General features: G+C 42.2%; 1 protein-coding gene across 1 annotated transcript in view; it reads right to left on the bottom strand.

Annotated features, from left to right (window-relative positions):
- Positions 1-389: 389 nt before the first annotated feature.
- The window catches only part of xkr4 (XK related 4), a 265,025-nt gene continuing 243,615 nt past the window's right edge, over positions 390-21,799 (bottom strand). The window contains exon 3 of the mRNA XM_078217073.1: positions 390-1,318. Within this exon, the coding sequence (XP_078073199.1) occupies positions 390-1,318 (929 nt within the window). The remainder of the gene's footprint in view (positions 1,319-21,799) is intronic.

Raw genomic sequence — 21,799 nt, 5'->3', positions numbered from 1 at the left:
CATTTTGCAAATGGTATTCATTTTTAGATACTAGAAAATGTGCATGTTCATACTGCCAGCAAATAATGCATTTGAATTCTTGACAGCTTAGAGAAGCCCAATTTTGGTAAATTATGTTGGCAGATGAATTAGCACCATATTATTAAAGTTATAAGAAAATGATAATCATAGTAATAGTTGTCTGCCTCACCAAGTTTGTAAACATTGATGTTCATGATGGCACATACATTACAGTACCTTGTGCATCAAAATCATAAACCGATTTATGTTTACAATCTCACTAGGGGCAGCACACAGTGGAAATCTTCCACCCTTTTCTATCAGCACAACCCTACTTTCAACCTCTGGTTTGGCAATTGGTTTTCTTGACAAAACAACTTGGTAACTTATCACAGAGTTGTTTCATACTCCAGCCGTTCTTCAATGAGGGCTTCATCCTTGTATTGGAGTTGAGGTGGTGAGGATGCACATTCAAAAGCAAGGATGGCCTTTCGTAGACTTCTGTCCAAAACATGTCTGTCCCATGCTGGATACTTGTTTCTTAAAAGGTCAATTTTGATCACAGTTTCCTCTATCCGTGGAGTGCGAGATGATGGTGTGGTGGGTGCAGTAGGTCTGACCTGAAAAACAGGCATGCAACCATCTCTTTCTGTGAATTTCTGTTCCCTGTTTTGGGACACAGCCCTCAAAGCATTTGCTGCTGCCTCTGCAGGCAAATTGAAAGTGGCCACAGGCTCCTTGCAAGCACAGCTTGGCGACTGGCCAAACCTTGGTCCATTTGGATGAAAAAAGGCATAGTACATCAACATAAAAACGATTCCAGTCAAAAAACTACTAAAGACAACACAAAGCGCTGGTATGGCAAACGCATCTGTTATTTGAGGTGCTCGGTACAAATACCATAGTGCACTCAAGGCGGTGTTTTCCAAAAGGATTACAAAGTAGTAGATGAATAGCCGACACCGAGTTCTTCCTTCTTTAACATTGAACCAACTGAAAATGTAGATTATTCCCACAACCATGTCAAATACAATCTCCTCCCACTTGGTTATGCAGAATTCTGTTTCACAATGAACAATCCAGAAAGTCATGATGCACCAATGCAAGACAATGAAGATCCCAAAATAGAGTTGGAAAACTGATGCAAACAAGGCAAAGGTGATGACTCTGGCTGCAATTGTGAAGAAATGCCAACAGAACTGAATTATAACAGCCATGTAGCTGATGGGTTTTTTATCATTTCTAGAGTCACGAAGAGCTTTCTGGTAGGAAGCCAAGGCCCAGGCCAAGGATACAAGGGATGCCGCAGCTGTAAGGCCTGTAGAAAAGATAAAAGTACACAAATAGTAAGTGATTTTAGATCATCAATGTCAGACTAGAACCTTTGAACAAAAATATTCCTGTAAAGTGAGATGCGACAAATTCAAGTTGAAACCTTTCGTGAAAGATCCTTTAAAAACCTCATAAATTCCAAAACATTAATTTAAAAACAAATTCCTTTCATATATTTGTTTATTCAAATACATTTAATAAAATATTTGTCTTAAATCCTTGCTAACCTGTATTGTATTGTCACTGTCCATCAGTGTTGTGAAACCTGATGAAAATATTTGCGTCCTGGTTTTAAGCAGTGGAGTGCACATTCCCACAAAGGAGGTTGCGAACATGGAGTTTGGTGCTGTGGATTCCCATCCGATCTTAACTGGTGGCTGCATTTGATAAACTTCCTTGCTGATCTCCCCAAACTTGGTGGACAGGAATGGGAATTATTTTTTATAAATTATTTCTTGGGATGTGGGCATCGCTGAATAGGCCAGCGTTTATTGTCCATCTCTACAAATGAAGCTGCAGCCCAGGATGGTGGTGAGGAGGCTCGGGATGCGGTTTGGGTGAGATGGGGAACTACAGGACATGGAAGGTCCAAGGCTGACAAAGCCCCAGGGCCTGATGGCATCTATCCTCGACTGCTCAGGGAGACGAGAGGTGAAATTGCTGGGCCTCTGACGGAAATCTTTGTCGCTTCTTTGGACACGGGTGAGGTCCCTGAGGATTGGAGGATAGCGAATGTGGTCCCGTTGTTTAAGAAGGGTAGCAGGGATAACCCAGGAAATTATAGGCCGGTGAGCTTGACGTCCGTGGTGGGGAAGTTGTTGGAGAGGATTCTTAGAGACAGGATGTATGTGCATTTAGAATGGAACAATCTCATTAGTGACAGACAGCATGGTTTTGTGAGAGGGAGGTCGTGCCTTACAAATTTGGTGGAGTTTTTTGAGGAAGTGACAAAAACGGTTGATGGAGGAAGGGCCGTGGATGTCGTCTATATGGATTTCAGTAAGGCATTTGACAAGGTCCCACATGGCAGGTTGGTTAAGAAGGTTAAGGCTCATGGGATACAAGGATAAGTGGCTAGATGGGTGGAGAACTGGCTTGGCCATAGGAGACAGAGGGTAGTGGTCGAAGGGTCTTTTTCCGGCTGGAGGTCTGTGACCAGTGGTGTTCCGCAGGGCTCTGTACTGGGACCTCTGCTATTTGTGATATATATAAATGATTTGGAAGAAGGTGTAACTGGTGTAATCAGCAAGTTTGCGGATGACACGAAGATGGCTGGAATTGCGGATAGCGAAGAGCATTGTCGGGCAATACAGCAGGATATAGATAGGCTGGAAAATTGGGCGGAGAGGTGGCAGATGGAATTTAATCCGGATAAATGCGAAGTGATGCATTTTGGAAGAAATAATGTAGGGAGGAGTTATACAATAAATGGCAGAGTCATCAGGAGTATAGAAACACAGAGGGACCTAGGTGTGCAAGTCCACAAATCCTTGAAGGTGGCAACACAGGTGGAGAAGGTGGTGAAGAAGGCATATGGTATGCTTGCCTTTATAGGACGGGGTATAGAGTATAAAAGCTGGAGTCTGATGATGCAGCTGTATAGAACGCTGGTTAGGCCACATTTGGAGTACTGCGTCCAGTTCTGGTCGCCGCACTACCAGAAGGACGTGGAGGCATTGGAGAGAGTGCAGAGAAGGTTTACCAGGATGTTGCCTGGTATGGAGGGTCTTAGCTATGAGGAGAGATTGGGTAGACTGGGGTTGTTCTCCTTGGAAAGACGGAGAATGAGGGGAGATCTAATAGAGGTATACAAGATTATGAAGGGTATAGATAGGGTGAACAGTGGGAAGCTTTTTCCCAGGTCGGAGGTGACGATCACGAGGGGTCACGGGCTCAAGCTGAGAGGGGCGAAGTATAACTCAGACATCAGAGGGACGTTTTTTACACAGAGGGTGGTGGGGGCCTGGAATGCGCTGCCAAGTAGGGTGGTGGAGGCAGGCACGCTGACATCGTTTAAGACTTGCCTGGATAGTCACATGAGCAGCCTGGGAATGGAGGGATACAAACGATTGGTCTAGTTGGACCAAGGAGCGGCACAGGCTTGGAGGGCCGAAGGGCCTGTTTCCTGTGCTGTACTGTTCTTTGTTCTTTGTTCTTTGTGAGGCCGGGGGGAACATTCATGCTCCTCCTAGTACACAAGGAAGCCTAAAATTAAATATGGCCAGTCAGTTACCTTGGATTGTTCTTCTGACTCATGATCCTGGCAGGATCTGGAAAATATGGCTCTGCTCCTTGCCTACTGCTCATACTGCAATTGGAGCCGATTGATTAATGGAGCTCAAACTGCATGTTTAAAGACAGACCCACTGTTCTGCTCATTTGCTCAGACCAAGGTGAAAAGGCAACAGGAATAAAAAAGGGTAAGTGATTGCCCCCATTTTAACTTTCTCCCTCACCAGCAGGATCTCTGCCGTGTCATGGCAAAAGAGCAGTTCTACGATACATGACAAAAGGTCGTGAATATCCGTCACGCAAACCAACCTCCCATCCATTGACTCTGTCTACACTTCCCACTGCCTTGGAAAAGCAGCCAGCATAATTAAGGACCGTGCGCATCCTGGACATTCCCTCTTCCATCTTCTTCCGTCGGGAAAAAGATACAAAAGTCTGAGGACATGTACCAACTGACTTAAGAACAGCTTCTTCCCTGCTGCTGTCAGACTTTTGAATGGACCTACCTCGCACTAAGTTGATCTTTCTCTACACCCTAGCTATTACTGTAACACTACATTCTGCACTCTCTCTCGTTTCCTTCTCTATGAACGGTATGCTCTGTCTGTATAGCAAGAAACAATACTATTCACTGTATACTAATACATGTGCCAATAATAAATCAAATCAAATCAACTCAGTATGCCATATTAATTCAATATTCACTGGGTGAAAATCTCCAATCCGCTTGTAAACCCACTTTACAATCCCTTTTATTTACATCTCCTCTCTACTTCTGCTGGGCCAGAAAGCAATTCCTGAAGACAGATCTATAGATTATCAGTTCTTAGTTCCATGCTTTTTCTCAGAGGTGTGTTCCAGATTTACATCAACTTCGATTTGTCTACATCTATGCAGCTCCCGCCTGCTTCAGCACGTTAACAAATATCAACTACGTCAAAAGTCTTTTTTGTGAAAAATGGACTTACCTTTCAAAATTACAGTTAAGATGCTCTGATTATCTTTGATTCATCATAATATTGTCACTTGTGGTAAGACTGGCTAAATTAAATTCTCCTGTACACTATTTTGAACAAAGTTATTGATCGCTTTCTGGTTAGAAACTTTTATTAAAAAAATCACATTTGGGAATTTGAAGCAAATATGTCAATCACTATTTTAAAAATAGTACACAGATTAATTTCAAATGAGTAGTTTTCAAACTAGTCAATCATGATGACATTATAATTTTAATTGACTTCTCAAAATGAGTTATGTGCACCTCACAATATGCAATAATTTCACCTCTCAAACATCTTCCATTTATGAGGTGGAGGTGCCGGCGTTGGACTGGGGTCGGCACAGTAACAAGTCTCACAACACCAGGTTAAAGTCCAACAGGTTTATTTGGAATCACAAGCTTTCGGAGCACTGCTCCTTCATCAGGTGAGTGATGAAGGAGCACTCCGAAAGCTCGTGATTCCAAATAAACCTGTTGGACTTTAACCTGGTGTTGTGAGACTTCTTACTATCTTCTATTTAGGGATGGACTAAGCCCTAAACAAATTGACCATCTTACGCCTCATCTATGTATTCACACAGATCTAAATATTTAAAGGTAATGCTTCCTACTCATTCTACTGCTTAATGTTTTGTTCAGAGTTTAAGCAGGATGAGCTGGACCTAGGCCACTTCTTGAAGTATTAGACTCCTTCTGGGGATTTAGAGAAGGGCTGGCACAAAAATAGCATAAACTGGTGTACCTTTTCAAAATTAGATATTCAAAATCGTGGCTGTAACTATCCTTGAAATGGAGATAGTGTCTGAAGGAGAACCAGTGGACGTGATTTATTTAGATTTCCAGAAGGCCTTTGACAAGGTACCGCATAGGAGACTGTTAAATAAGTTAAGTGCCCATGGTGTTAAGGGTAAGATCCTGGCATGGATTGGCTGACTGGCAGAAGGCAGAGAGTGGGGATAAATGGGTCTTTCTCAGGATGGCAGCCAGTGACTAGTGGTGTGCCTCAGGAGTCAGTGCTGGGACCACAACCTTTCAGAATATACATTAACGATTTGGAGGAAGGAACTGAAAGCACTGTTGCTAAGTTTGCAGATGATACAAAGATATGTAGAGGGACAGATAGTATTGAGGAAGCAGGGGGGCTGCAGAAGGACTTGGATAGGTTAAGAGAGTGGACAAAGAAGTGGGAGATGGAATACAATGTGGAAAAGTGTGAGGTTTTGCACTTTGGAAGGAGGAATGGAGGCATAGACTATTTTCTAAAAGGGAAAATGCTTAAAAAATCAGAAACATAAAGGGACTTGGGAGTCATTGTTCAAGACTGTCTTAAGGTTAACGTGCAGGTTCAGTCGGCAGTTAGGAAGGCAAATGCAATGTTAGCATTCATGTCGAGAGGGCTAGAATACAAGAGCAGGGATATACATCTGAGGCTGTAAAAAGTTCTGGTCAGACCCCATTTGGAGTATTGTGAGCAGTTTTGGGCCCCATATCTAAGGAAGGATGTGCTGGCCTTGGAAAGGGTCCAAAGGAGGTTCACAAGAATGATTCCTGGAATGAAGAGCTTGTTGTACAAGGAACAGTTGAGGACTCTGGGTCTGTACTTGTTGGAGTTTAAAAGGATGAGGGGGGGATCTTATTGAAACTTACAGGATACTGCTTAGATAGAGTGAATAGAGTGGACGTGGAGAGGATGTTTCCACTAGTAGGAAAAAATAGAACCAGAGGGCACAACCTCAGGCTGAAGGGACGATCCTTTAAATGAGGAGATGCGGAGGAATTTCTTCAGCCAGAGAGTGGTGAATCTGTGGAACTCTGCCGCAGAAGGCTGTGGAGGCCAGGTCATTGAGTGTTTTTAAGACAGAGATAGATAGGTTCTTGATTAATAGGGGGATCAGGGGTTATGGGGAAAAGGCAGGAGAATGGCGATGAGAAAAATATCAGCCATGATTGAATGGCGGAGCAGACCCGATGGGCTGAGTGGCTTAATTCTGCTCCTATGTCTTATGGTCTTATGGTCTTAATGGAGTGTTTCATAAAGTGTTTCCCTGAAAATACACAATTTAGTCTTATGACTTAAATGAAGTTATGGGGCCAATGTTTTGTCTCCCCACAGAGGCGGGAATTGGCTCACACATTGCTGAATATAGATTTTTTAAATAGTTGTTTAATAGCACAGGATTTGAATATTGCTGAAAAAAGAGACATGTTATCAAAATTTTCTATTCTTGTACTCATTAGGACAGCTTCTAGAAATCTCCATTGTAAAGGGAACAACAATTTTTGCGAATAAATAATTTTCCTGTGTCTTCCTGACTGACATCAGTTTCATGTGTCCTTCTTGAGGGTCGGTATACCTTGGATGCAAAGAGTTTGATGTTTATTTATTAGTATTACAAGCAAGGCTTACATTAACACTGCAACGAAGTTACTGTGAAAATCCCCTGGTCGCCACATTCCAGCGCCTGTTCGGGTAACACTGAGGGAGAATTTCACATGACCAATGCACCTAACCAGCACCTCTTTCGGACTGTGGGAGGAAACTGGAGCAACTGGAGGAAACCACACAGACACAGGGAGAATGTGCAGACTCCATACAGATAGTGACCCAAATTGGGATTTGAACCCAGTCCCTGGTGCTGTGAGGCACTCACCTGAAGAAGGGGCTTAGAGCTCCGAAAGCTTGTGTGGCTTTTGCTACCAAATAAACCTGTTGGACTTTAACCTGGTGTTGTTAAACTTCTTGCTGTGAGGCAACAGTGTATTATCCTTCAGCTGAAATGTTAAACCTGTCTGTTCTGAAGGCAATGAAGTGAATGTTAAAAATCTCATGTGCTAATTCAAGAAGAGCAGTGAGATTTCCTCTCCCTAACATTTTATTGAAAAATTAAGTAATCATTCAGTTTGCTGCTATCTGTGGGACACTGCTGATGTTGAATGACAGTTGCATTTTCCTCCATAGTAATAAATTCTATGATAAAAATAATTCATTGTGTGAAATGCTTTGAGACAATCAATATAAATGCAAGTTTAATAAAGGTGCAATAATTTTTCCAATTGCAAATATTTATTTGGGTAAACCCTTTCCTGTGTGACCATAACTGTCTTTAACTATGGCACAAAAAGTGAAGAAGAAATTGGGGTGGTGGTGGGAGGGTGTGGGTGGAATTTTCCCCGAAGGCAGTTTTGAAGGTGGGGAGGCTGGGAAAATTAGAAAAGGATGATGTTGGACAGGATGGTTGAGCAACATCTGGAAGCCAATTGAGCATGTTATTGAATCAATTAACAGCCATTTTGCTGGGAAAATTATGTGTTACCAGCAGCACATGGGACCATGGCAATGTCTGCGGTCCCATCAACTCACAGGAGGCAAGGACACAGTGGGAAGTCAGAGAGGCATGAAAATAACATGCAATCTGAATATTGAAGGTGAAAGAGTAGCTCCGGGAGCCCCTCGAGCCTGTTGTCTTTCTTAGTACTCGGGGTGCAGAAGTGCCTTACCGTTCCTCAACGCTCTCTCAGATCCATCTCATTCTGGCCTCTTTTGTGCCAATCCCGTCAACAGCACTCTCACTATCGACACAGTGAAGGTTAAGGCTGCTGACTGCTCTCTAAATTACACATGTTGATTTGCTCTCATGCTTCCTCAATCTACCCATCATTTCTGATTAGATAGAAATCCTGAAGGAGGGTTCTTTATTGGACCAGATAAACTACACTACCTAGCACAACACTGGACATTACAACAGTGACCACACCTCAGCAGTATTTCATTGGCTGTAATCTGCCTTGAGATGTCCTGAGGTCATGAAAGATTTTGAAACAAAGATTTTAACAAAAACCCCAAATTGAAAGAAAAATACTTGCATTTATATAGCCTCTTTCATGGGGTGAATTTTATTGGGATGGGGTGGCATAGGATATAGCTCGCCATGATAATACTTGGAAATCCCAAATATCTTATCCACCCTCTGGTTTTATCCAAGTGCATTTTGAAGTGAATGAGAGACTTGTATGGAGCTGTTGGGTCAACGATTAAAATATTTTAGCAAAATGTGATTTGAACCCAGAATTCTGCCTTTAACAACTTGCTTCCCAAGCTCCATGAAACTTTCCAGGGTCAACAAGATGAGAGTACAGTAGGGAGTCAATGATCAATGAATCTGATGGTCTGGAAAGTCTTAAATGAGTGAAATTGCATGGCTGCTGCCTTGTCTCTGTGAAAGCTTTGTTCATATCACTTGGTCTGAGAACTAGATCTCACTGCTTCAATGCTGATTTCCAACTTTTTGGAAGTAATCTAACCTTTGTACACCTTGATTTCAACCTCCTTGCTGTCAGCCTTTATTGCAGCTTGAACGGATATGGCATTGACTTCTGATGAAACAGGAGAGGCAGCACCAGAAACAACATCAACATCAGGAGCCACCGCATCAACACACACAGCAGCTGCCTTCTCTAGGGCTATGTGCCTCTTCACAGGGCAGAGTGGAAGGACACAGAGCTGCAGCTCAAAGGATTGGACAACGTTTGCTAAACAATCATGAATGTGCTAAGAATTATGTCGACAACCAATTTAAGATTTTCAGTCATGCCTGCAGTGTGGCATACTTACATGTGCTAGGAGCTACATTTTTATATATACAGGGCCCTGTTCTTTGCAGATAGGAAGAACATGTAAACAAAATAGGTGACAGCCATTCTGTAGTTCATTCCCCAGAACAATGTCTGAACCATTTAGAGTCAATCTGCCTGGTTTGAATTCAAATGAAGTTATGCAATAAACTGTCTGTTATTAGTTAGTTGGTACATTCTACAGGCACCACCCTGGAGTTCACTTGCCAACCAATCAGCACTCTCTTCTCATACAGTATATATTGTTGCTCCCTTCATAATTTGGTATTCTTGTAAATTATCCTGATGAGTGCAATACAAAAAGCTTTGACAACATGGCTTTTTTCAATACTACTCACATTCTGAAATACCAAACAACTATTACTCAGTCATTCCCATCTGCTTCATATTATACCCAGGAGGTGCAATCCCTGTGGCTTCCACACATCCAGAAACAGACTGGTCCACTGCTTTGACAGGTGAGATGCTCATGGCAGTTGTCCTTTGTATTTTGGAGCCCGTGAGGGCAGAATTTTACAGCTCCGTGCTATTGGGTTTGCAGGTAGGGGGAAGGTATGTGAAATGGATGGGGGGACTATAATTCCCCAGGTTGCCTGCCTGCCCAACCTGGCCTTAATTTTACAGGGGTGGTTGAGTTCTGGGCAGCCCACTCACCTGCCCTCACCCCAATCGATCTCTAAGTGTCCAGTGAATGGCCACCTAAGGGCCATTTCCTGCTCACCCTAAATTTTGAGACAAGTGGAAGGAGGTGACAGACGAGGGAGAGGACTGGCAGGTAAGCCTTCTTGAGTCAGAAGGTGAGTGTCTCTTTCACTTGCCCCCTTTCCATATTAAATAACATTCTAAGATCATTTACCTCTCCTTTGGTGTTCCAAAACACTAGTCTCTCTATCAAGACTCTCCTCTCACACCCTGGGCCTACCATCCCACTCTTGCTGCAAGACTCCCACACATTCCTTCATCCTCGTTCTGGGACTGAGAATGTGGGGACTGCTTGAAATCCCAACAGCGGCCATTGCTCCTGGTGGCGCTGCTGGGACCACCTGGCCAATCAGATTGGATGCAGCTTTCTGGGGCAGAACTTCTTCCTGGGTGAAGGTAAGAAGTCTTGTCTCTAGCCAATTAACATTCAGGCAGCATTAAATGGCTGGAGAGCAGTCAGCATCAGTGGAGATGTATTTGCTACTGACTGTTTTACCCATATAAACAGTAGCTTTCCCTCAGCCCCGGTATTATGTGCTGATTTAACATTGAAGAAAACTCAGCAAATGGGTTACAAAGAGAGCAGACGATGCACATCAATCTATAAAACATTAAAGAAAGCTGAAAACCCATAAAACTGAATAATAGCTCCCCCTAATGAAGGCTCCTGCCTGAGGCCACTGCTTCAAGGCTACCGCATTAGTGTAATCCCTTCTTTCTTATTTTGTATTTCATCCTTTTTATTTGTGTTTTAGGATCACATTCCACAATCCAGTTTATTTTTCTCTGAAATCTGAAACCAGGTAGCCTCACATATGTGTTTCAGATAAATAGTGGGACATTAATTTATCATAACTGAAGGTACAACAATGCCCCATATTTCATCAGTTGCATTTCAGAGGGATAGCCCTGAAGTACACAAAAGTGCAATTTTGGCAGTGGTATTTTTGGTCATGTTCAAAGGGAAAATGAGCTCTGATGATGCCAAATTCATTTTTCAGGGTCACTGGGACATAACGCCTCCATAAAATTAGATTTTTGATTCTTTTGGAATCAATTTGAAATGCTCTGTTTCTTACCTGCTGTCCAGATTTTTTGTTGTGCTTTATTTTTCAATATAGATTTATAATTTTGTTTTTGTCCTGCTGTTGCAATTCAATCCAATCATGCATTTTATCAGGTTGTACTTGTTGACCCATGAACAATGTTATGGAAATTCATCCAAATGATGTCCATTTTCAACTGAAACCAAAATTTTGTTCCCTTAGCTCTGCCAGGATGTAAAGACTTTACTCCCATTTCAAGGCTGTGCCCCGTGCAAAAATGCCCTCTCCTTCCAACTCCATAGTCCAAGACTTAAATGCATCTTAAATACAAGTCTGGAAGGTGCAAAACCTCGTCATTGGCTTTATTCATTAATTAACAAAAACCCTAAGAACAGGTTGCTCAGTTTGAAATTCTTGATCGATTTGCATTGGGTAAAGTTTAATTGTACATTATTGTATGCACATAGTCACCTAGTAATACAGAACTTGAATTTGGCTGAAAATAGGGACATGGCATCAAAGCTTTTCAGCTTGCATTTATCAAGACGTATTTGAAAGAATACCAAATCTCAAAGGAAACAAATAATTTATACTGTATTAGAAAAGGGTGTTGATCATAATTCACTTGCCAATCAACCAGCACTCTCTTCTCATGCAGTATAAATTGTTGTTTCCCTTGGTATTTTTGTGAATCTGTCCTGATGATTGCAAGATGAAAAGCTTCAACAGCATGTCTTTTTTTTATCAGTATTATTGTATATATTGTAAATTGCAGGTATTACAGCCCAATGTAGACAAAGTCATGTTTCACCACACTTTAGTACAGTGCTTTTGACAAACGAATGTAATATATGACCAGGAATAAATCATGACATTGTGCAATACTATAAAATGGCTCATAACAAATCAGCAGCCCGTTTACATCTCTCTCACATTTTATTTCTATAACTTCATTGAAAATAAAAATTGAGACACTGTAAAATGGGTTGACAATTTTATTCACAAAGTCAAGATCTACCCTTTTGTGTTTAAAGTAAATCAGGTAACCAATTTAAAAATGAAATAATGATATTTGTCAAGCTGTATAATGCATTTGCTTGGTTCACTTCTCCAATGTGGTGTCTGTACTGCTGACATTTACTTCTGACATTTACTAACTGCAGCACATGTTTATCATGCCAACTTCTTCCATTAGCCCATAGTGTGCACAGGACTCACACATGTTCATCTGTACGCAGGATCTGTTATGCTCTCTCTTTGCTGTCTTAATCCCACTGTTCATATCAATGCATGAGCTGCTGAGATATTTTTGATCTATGTTTCAAAATGAAACTAGCTGATGGTATCTGCTTTAAACATATATGCGGTTATCAGCTTGATTTGAAATTAAACAGAGATCAAAAGATAAACAGCTGCAAGGCAAAAATATTACTCAGCAACTAGTGAAGGGCAATTGGTCTGCACTGGTTTCAATTCAAACCAACTGTGAAGGCAGCTTTGGTGCAGATTTTTAGCTCATTGTGCTCTTCAGTAACTTCAATCACTCTTTATTGTTTGATCCAGATTAAATGTTTCTGAGATTCAGACTTCTGAATGGACCTACCTCGCATTAAGTTTATCTTTCCCTACACCATAGCTATGACTGTAACACTATATTCTGCATCCTCTGCTTTCCTTCTCTATGAACACTATGTGTTGTGTGGTGTGCAAGAAACAATACTTTTCACTGTATACTCATACATGTGACAATAATAAATCAAATCAACAGATATTTGGTTGGTGTCATTTGACTTGATACTTGCTGCCAACATTCAACATCATGATTGCCAGTAGCAAGATGAAAAAGAGACAATATAAAAATGCATGCTTCATGATGACTTATGTACCACAATTAGATGACAATAGTGTAATTCTCTCCCAGTTATACATTGTTTGAAGAAATTGGATTGCAGATTGCACTGACTAGTCTGACTAATGCTTTTTAAACACAGAGAAGAAGAGTGAATGGCTTAAATATTTGTCAGTGTTGTTTTATTAATCTATCAACATCTCATGTAACAGGAGCTGATGTAAGAACTCATACTCGCCAAAGCTTCCAGCTCTCATTTGGATAAAAGACGCTGGAGATTGGCAAAATTGCCTTATACTCCTTTGTGAATTGTTCATTCTGCAAATGGGCTAAAAGTGTTCACATGCACAGAGCAGCATGATCGACAACAAGGCAGTTTCAATATATTTAAAACATCAGAGGATCAGCTGGCCTTTGAGGCCCGGTCAAATAATGTGAATGGAGGTCAGCATCATCTACAGTCTGCACAACATGCAGATCTATTTAAAATCAGCAGCAGGAGTTAGTACTGGAGTGGAAGAGCTTATATTTAAATATGGAAGAACATATGGTGGGATATTATAGGTAAAAATCATCAAATTATAGAGTAGTTACAGCGCAGAAGGAGGCCATTTGGTCTGTCATCTCTGTGCTGGCCCTCTGATGCACCTACAGCCACTCACGTACCTTTTCCCCATAGCCCTGTAAATCTTTCCTTTTCAGGTAATTATCCAATTTCCTTCTGAAAGCCTCAATTGACCCTGCATCCACCACACTCACAGGTAGAGAAATGTAAAAGAACACCAATCTGTGAACACCAGCCAATATGAAGGTGATAATTTTGCAAGATATAGTATTGTTTTTTGTTTGGTACAAGAGCTATAGTTTTTTTCTATGTTTGTAAAATGGGTTGCTTCATATGCATGCAAATATGGTAATCAACCACCATGGCTATCACTTAAGTAGAATACAACTTCAAGAGTGCGTACTTAGTTCTTAGATGTCTTATAATTCACGTACTGAGAGGATCAATGTCATACATGGGTGAATAAAAAGACTCATATAGTTCCATTCACCAGTAATAATATTTATAATAGATCCCCCTGGATTTTCTCCTTCAGTAGTTTCATGACAAAACAAATAAAGACATAGCAAGATTGGTTGTACACTTGACTTATTTTCCTGCATAATGAAAATTCAGAAAGAAATTGCTTTACTGGTATAAACAGAGGCTGTGTCCTAATGTATATATACAACATGGCCAGTTTATCCAACTTTTTTATTTCAATATACCTTAAATTGTTCACTTCCACACAATCATATAATTTTGCTATGTCTGTCTACGCAGCCAAGCTTTCTTGGAGGTGATTTCATCTCACCAGTGCTTTGCTTTTGGGGGGTATTAAAGATCAGAATCGCAATTAAGAACCTGACATCGATTGAGGGATTTGATTTGATTTGATTTGATTTATTATTGTCACATGTATTAACATATAGTGAAAAGTATTGTTTCTTACGCGCTGTACAGACAAAACATACTGTTCATTGAGAAGGAAACGAGAGAGTGCAGAATGTAGTGTTACAGTCATAGCTAGGGTGTAGAGAAAGATCAACTTAATGTAAGGTAAGTCCATTCAAAAGTCTGATAGCAGCAGGGAAGAAGCTGTCTTGAATCGGTTGGTACGTGATCTCAGACTTTTGTATCTTTTTCCCGAAGGAAGAAGGTGGAAGAGAGAATATCCGGGGTGCGTGGGGTCCTTAATTAAGCTGGTTGCTTTGCCGAGGCAGCGGGAAGTGTAGACAGAGTCAATGGATGGGAGACTGGCTTGCGCGATGGATTGGGCTACATTCACAACCTTTTGTAGTTCCTTGCGGTCTTGGGCAGAGCAGGAGCTATACCAAGCTGTGATACAACCAGAAAGAATGCTTTCTATGGTGCATCTGTAAAAGTTGATGAGAGTCGTAGCTGACATGCCAAATTTCCTTAATCTTCTGAGAAAGTAGAGGCGTTTCTTAACTATAGTGTTGGCATGGGGGGACCAGGGCAGGTTGTTGTTGATCTGGACACCTAAAAACCTGAAGGGAAGTTTGAAGAAAGGGACATAAGAAGCAAAGCAATGCCAACAGCCTCATTACGACTGTCGTGACAATGAACAGACAACATAAATAATGTATCAAGGACCTCAGTGTTATTTTGAACTGAAAACTTGTGGCACCTGCTTTGAACAGGTCTAGCTCACTCACACTGAGTGGTAAGCAGCTGTATCTATGTCCCCCAAAGACATGCTGGAGACTGATCAGAAAAGGCCAATAGTCAAGTTTGTGAAGCATCTTTGCAAGGCTGGGTGAGCATAACCCTACACTCTGTTCAACATTCCTCTGTTGTCTAATCTATTTGTCCACCCCCGCACTGGTGTGGCTTACCTCCTTAAGGGTTCTCTGCCAGCTGTGCTGTACAGCTGGAGCACTGGATTTTCCATCCCTGTGTAACCTTATCAGTCAACTGTGAATCAGTGTTAGAACTACACAGGCAGCTTCCCGGAACTCCTATTGAAAGTAGGAATGTGGTTTTCTTGTGATATTCATTCAACATCTGGATCACTTCTAATGCAAAGTGAAACCTCTTGACATCAGTCATGAATTTATCTTTCACCAGTTTGAAGCCCTGACTCCTAACTCAACTTTCACATTGTAAGGTGAAATAATGCACCAGCTTTCCCTTTACTACATCATTTTCTATCTTGTTTTCCTCATCAAAATCTCTATTTAGTCACCTCCAGCTTCTCCAATCTTTCCCAATAATTCAGTCATGGGGCACAAGGGATTAGCCACATGGCTCTTCTTTGTAGTGCCTCAAGGCTGGAATGTTTCTCTTGTAAACAAATGAAGACTTGTATTTAGATAGCACCTTTCACAACCACCCGACGTTGCAAAGCACTTTAGGTTAATCAATTTCATTGGATGTATGGTCACTGTTGTAATGTAGGGAACATGACAGTCAATTTGCACAGAGCAAGCTGATAATGACCAACTCATCTGTTTTCACTGGTGTTGATTGAGGGATAAATATTGGGTAAGACACCAGGGATAATTATCCTACTCTTCTTCAAAATAGTGCTATTGGACCTTCTACACCCACCTGACAGAGCAACATTCACCTGAAAGGATGAACAGGGCCTCAGTTTCCCATCCCACCCAACAGACACCTCCCACAGTGCAGCACTGCCTCAGTATTACACTAGAACATCATAGAAACCCTACAGTGCAGAAGGAGGCCATTCGGCCCATCGAGTCTGCACCGACCACAATCCCACCCAGGCCCTACCCCCACATATTTACCCGCTAATCCCTCTAACCTACGCATTTTAGGATTCTAAGGGGCAATTTTTAACCTAGCCAATCAACCTAACCCGCACATCTTTGGACTATGGGAGGAAACCGGAGCACCCGGAGGAAACCCACGCAGACACGAGGAGAACGTGCAAACTCCACACAGACAGTGACCTGAGCCGGGAATCGAACCCGGGACCCTGGAGCTGTGAAGCAGCAGTGCTAACCACTGCGCTACCGTGCTGCCCTGTGGAGAGTCAGGATTGATTTTTGTGAATGTTGTAGGGCGATATCAGGGATTGTGTCTTTTATATTTTAATTTATATGTCCGTTCATATTTTATTTAATTTCAGTGCAATACATGCAGGGCTACATAGAAGCAAGCCCAGAGAGCCAGGCCTCACCAGAGGGAAGGAAAGGGTTAACGCAGACAGCTAGAGGCCTGTTCTGCTGACAGATAACGATTAACTCATGCTATCAACTTTTGATGTGCAGGAGATCGTTCCGAATTATCACAACAATGGGAGAACTGGCATTAAGACAGCTAGGCTCCATCTAGTCTAGGGAGGGCATAGACTTCTGTAAAACACGATTACCTAGCAAAGGGGGGAATGATTAACACATCGTTGTAAATCAGTTGGGCAAATACAATGCTTTGACATTATAATCAGGTAAACGGAACTGCCCAAAGAACTGATTAACAAAGTTGCACTGAACAATGCAGTCTGCATAACAAGATTAGAAGAGCCTTCTTGTATCCAACTCGAGGAATTAATATGCTAATGTAAACCTTTGTGACAGAAAAAGTATAATACCCTGTACCAATCTACCAGATGTGGAGATGCCGGCGTTGGACTGGGGTAAGCACAGTAAGAAATCTCACAACACCAGGTTAAAGTCCAACAGGTTTATTTGGTAGCAAATACCATAAGCTTTCGGAGCAATGCTCCTTCGTCAGATGGAGTGGTCTCTGTTCTCAAACAGGGCACAGACACAGAAATCAAATTACAGAATACTGATTAGAATGCAAATCTCTACAGCCAGCCAGGTCTTAAATGCACAGAAAATGTGGGTGGAGGGAGCATTCAACACAGGTTAAAGAGATGTGTATTGTCTCCAGACAGTACAGCTTGTGAAATTGTGCAAGTCCAGGAGTCAAGCTGTGGGGGTTACTGATAATGTGACATAAATCCAACATCCCGGTTTAGACATTGGGGAAACCATGCAGACGCTACGACAACGGATGAATGAACACCGCTCGACAATCACCAGGCAAGACTGTTCTCTTCCTGTGGGGGAGCACTTCAGCAGTCACGGGCATTCAGCCTTGGATCTTCAGGTAAGCGTTCTCCAAGGCGGCCTTCACGACACACGACAGCGCAGAGTCACTGAGCAGAAACTCTTAGCCAAGTTTCGCACACATGAGGACGGTCTAAACCGGGATGTTGGATTTATGTCACATTATCAGTAACCCCCACAGCTTGACTCCTGGACTTGCACAATTTCACAAGCTGTACTGTCTGGAGACAATACACATCTCTTTAACCTGTGTTGAATGCTCCCTCCACCCACATTGTCTGTGCATTTAAGACCTGGCTGGCTGTAGAGATTTGCATTCTAATCAGTATTCTGTAATTTGATTTCTGTGTCTGTGCCCTGTTTGAGAACAGAGACCACTCCATCTGACGAAGGAGCATTGCTCCGAAAGCTTATGGTATTTGCTACCAAATAAACCTGTTGGACTTTAACCTGGTGTTGTGAGACTTCTTACCAATCTACCAGAGTCAGAGAGGGCTCACAGGCAACTTGAGATTTCAGGCCAGTGTCCAGCTCTTTCTCATGCATGTGGAATAAAAACCTTTCTTGAAGTTCAACATGGTCTCCAAGGCTTGACTCGTTTTATTTCCCTCCTACAGTGGACAAGTCCTAGATTTGGACATGAACTTATAACCTTCTAATGCTGAAGTAAGGGTGCTAGTAATCAAGCCAATGTGTTCTGGTGATACAATCTGGACATAGTACTCAAATTGGTGTCTGGCAAATGACCTATTCAGTTTAGGCGTACTTTCCTCTGACACCAACTAGGTGCTTTGCCTAAATAGTGCTTTCTGTTTGATGATTTATATTCTAGTTTTCACCCTAACTCTTGGCAGGGTGAGTTTGACTCAATAGTAGTGTCTTTCACCTTTGAGTGTTGGATATTTTTTCTTCCTGTGTGCAATAATTTACTATATTGAATTTTATATTTCATTGATCGAAAACTGGACATGCTTTATCTAATGTATTTCCCTCTTTGTTCAGACTGTCCACCCCAATTGGGTGTTGTCTGCAATTCGAATTAGTGTGTGTTGGGCTGCTGAATCAGGGGCCAACTCAATGTCAATGCATGCCTCTACCAATCCTTAATAGTCCCTAATACCCTACTGCCTCACAGCACCAGGGATCTGGGTTTGATTCTGGCCTTGGATGACTGTGTGGAGTTTGCATGTTCTCTCTGTGTCTCTGTATATTTCCTCTGGGTGCTCCGGCTTTCTTCCACATTCCAAAGATGTGCAGGTTAGGTGGATTGGTGATGCTAAATTGCCTTAGCATCCAAAGATGTGCAGGTTAGGTGGATTGGTGATGCTAAATTGCCTTAGCATCCAAAGATGTGAAGGTTAGGTGAAGTAGCCATGGTAAATGCACGGGGTTATGGTGAAAGGGTGGAGGGGAGGGCCGAGGTGGAATGCTGTTTTGGTGAGTCAGTGCAGACTCTATGGGCCAAATGACCTCCTTTTGCTCTATGGATCTATGATTCTATGATTCATGGCCCTTACATGCCTGTTCATCCAGTATACACTATGCACAAAACCAATGAAATCTATAATAACAATGGCATGTTTGGCATAACTATAGGGTTCATGGTGGGAGATATAGGAAGGATATCAGAGGTAGGTTCTTTACGCAGAGAGTGGTTGGGGTGTGGAATGGACTGCCTGCAGTGATAGTGGAGTCAGACACTTTAGGAACATTTAAGCGGTTATTGGATAGGCACATGGAGCACACCAGGATGATAGGGAGTGGGATAGCTTGATCTTGGTTTCAGATAAAGCTCGGCACAACATCGTGGGCCGAAGGGCCTGTTCTGTGCTGTAGTGTTCTATGTTCTATGTATGAAACTGCTCAGAAAAAATACCCATTCATAATTTTTTGAAAAAATATCTGGTGTTCCTACAGCCCCATAACAACAGTCCATTAAAGCATCATAGAAGCTTTAAGCACTTGTCACCTCTTAATCTTGTACAAATAAACAATGAGGCATTGACAACAGTGATCACATGAAAAAAACATTATAACCTTATCGAGATTCTCCTGACATTAGTGGACTAGCCAGAAGGAGCACAGAATTAGTAGGCTTTTAATTGATAAAGATGCAAAGAAAATCAATTATGGTGGATATTAGTTGTTAGCCTATAATGGTTTAATAATTTATATGTCTTCATCAAGAAATATTTGTAGACTTAAACTGTGCCAATTTCTGATTCTAATTGGATGATCATCTCCAGATGGAATGGGGACAGAATGGGTCATGTAGATACTTTATATTAGTTGAAGTAATCTCAGACCTAATGATTTCCAATAATCTTATGATTATCATCTGAGGCAACCTTGTCAGCTATCTCACCGGGTATCTCTTTTTGATGCTTTTGCATATCAATTGTTCTTACAAGTGCCAGATGATGTAGCACACCATAATTATCATGGAAACTACAGAAAGCTCCAAGCTCCTGCTGACAATCCAGCCAGCTGAAGCACACAGCTGGATTTTACGTTTACTGGCAGGGTGAGGGAGGCAGAACGGAAATTCAGTGGTGCGCTCACTCCCGACCCCACCATCAACAGTAGGTAGGAGATAGTAGAGATGCAAAGGGAGACTTCATGCTCAGTTATGACTATAGGCCAGACATCATGCAGCATAGGGGTAAGGCTGCAAACAGGAAGCCGGTCTTCGCTACAGGTTTAAAGGTTCCCTGCTCTCTGAATCTTTATTTTTTTTATTGAAGGCTCAGAAGAGCCAAGAAATTAGTTTTTAAAAAACACGCAGATGCTGCCACCTTCGCTATCACTAACAGAATCTGCTGCTGCATTCAGCCATGGTCCTGGTGGCAGACCTTTTCTTTCAATCATATGTCGCCTCATCAAAGGTGCCCTAAAACACTCCCCGACACTTTTACGTTCAAAGCCTGCAGCAGGCAAGGGACAATTGTAGACAATTGGGTCATTAACAGGTTCAATAGCATCCACCCACCTCCATAATTCGGGAGATTGGTGTGATGCCATTGTATTGCCAAGTCATCACACCCTATTTTGCATTCAGCCCACCCCATTTGCGGCTGTAAAATTCAGCTGATGGTTTCAGAACTTTTAACTCAGGTGTACTTTGAGTCTCTGAACACTGAATTAAACTTGCTGTTGTTATTTCTAGCATTAGGAAAACACATGGGAGTTATCAGCCATGGCTGGAGATCCGACTTAGGTCTAACAACAATCAGCCAAATGGACAGTCAGTACCCTGAGAAAGAGCGCAACCGCCTTAGAATGAAAATGATATTGGAGCTATTAGGTTAAAGGGCATTGACACTACTTGCAGTCGCAGACAACTGGAACAATGAAAGGAGCTTATACATGGGCTCCATAAATGGAAAAGCCAGCCATCCTATAGAAGCTAACAGCCCTTTTACACTGTGATCTCAGTCCATTGACATTATAATGCAATTTGTTGTTCTTTCAACTATCGCATTGGTTACACTCCTTACACATTTTTGTCCTGCTGATCTGAGCAGACTGCTAAGATCTGCCCTTGTAGTTTGAAATAATTCAAATGCTTAAAAGTTATGTGTTACTGTGATCTTCATTTCAAATGAGAAGGCAGTTAAATTCCTTGAGATATAGGTCACAATTTCAAGCATCTTACAAAAATCCTAAATAATTTCCTTGGGAACCTCAGCTTTCAAATGTTGTTCTTTTCAATATTTCCTTGGTCTCCGTGTAGGAAGATATAGGCACAATGGAGGGGGGGGGGGGGGGGTTCAGGTGGTCAATAAGGGAGAATTGGGTGGTCAGATGCTCAGTGGAGGGGTGGGCTGCGTGGTCAGTGGGGGTGGAGTTTGGGTGCTTAGTGGTGCGGGAGTTGGGTGGTCAGTGAAGAAGAGTAGGTGGTCAGTGGGGGGATGGTCAGTGTGGGGGTCAGATGCTCAATGGAGGTAATCAGTGGGAGGGTTCAGGTGGTTAGTAGGTATGATGGGAGTGTTGAGTGGTCACAGGGGTGGTCAGGTGATCAGTGGAAAGGTTCAGGTGGTCAATGGAGGGACGGTGATGGGTGGAGGGATGGTTAGTGGGGGCAGATTATTCGGGATGGTTGGTGGGGGTCTGGGTGGCAGGTTGTGTGGGTGGGTAGTCAGTGGAAGGTGTGGGTGGGGTTTATTCAGGAGAGTGGGAGAGGTAGTCGAGGAGGTTGAGAGGGTAGTTGGGGATGTCTGGGGTCAGGGAGGTAGGTGGGGGTCAGCAGGATAGACTGGGCAGTGGGGGTGGTCAGGATTTGACTTAATATTGTCATATATATTATTGAACAGTGAAAAGTATTATTTCTTGTGCGCTATACAGACAAAGTATACCTTTCATAGAGAAGGAAAGGAGAGGATGCAGAACCTAGTGTTA

The sequence above is a fragment of the Mustelus asterias genome, chromosome 7, assembly GCF_964213995.1.
Source record: "Mustelus asterias chromosome 7, sMusAst1.hap1.1, whole genome shotgun sequence".
In the NCBI taxonomy this organism is placed as follows: Eukaryota; Metazoa; Chordata; class Chondrichthyes; order Carcharhiniformes; family Triakidae; genus Mustelus; species Mustelus asterias.
The sequence above is the reverse complement of the archived record's forward strand: the minus strand, read 5'-3'. Positions and strand labels throughout refer to the sequence as shown.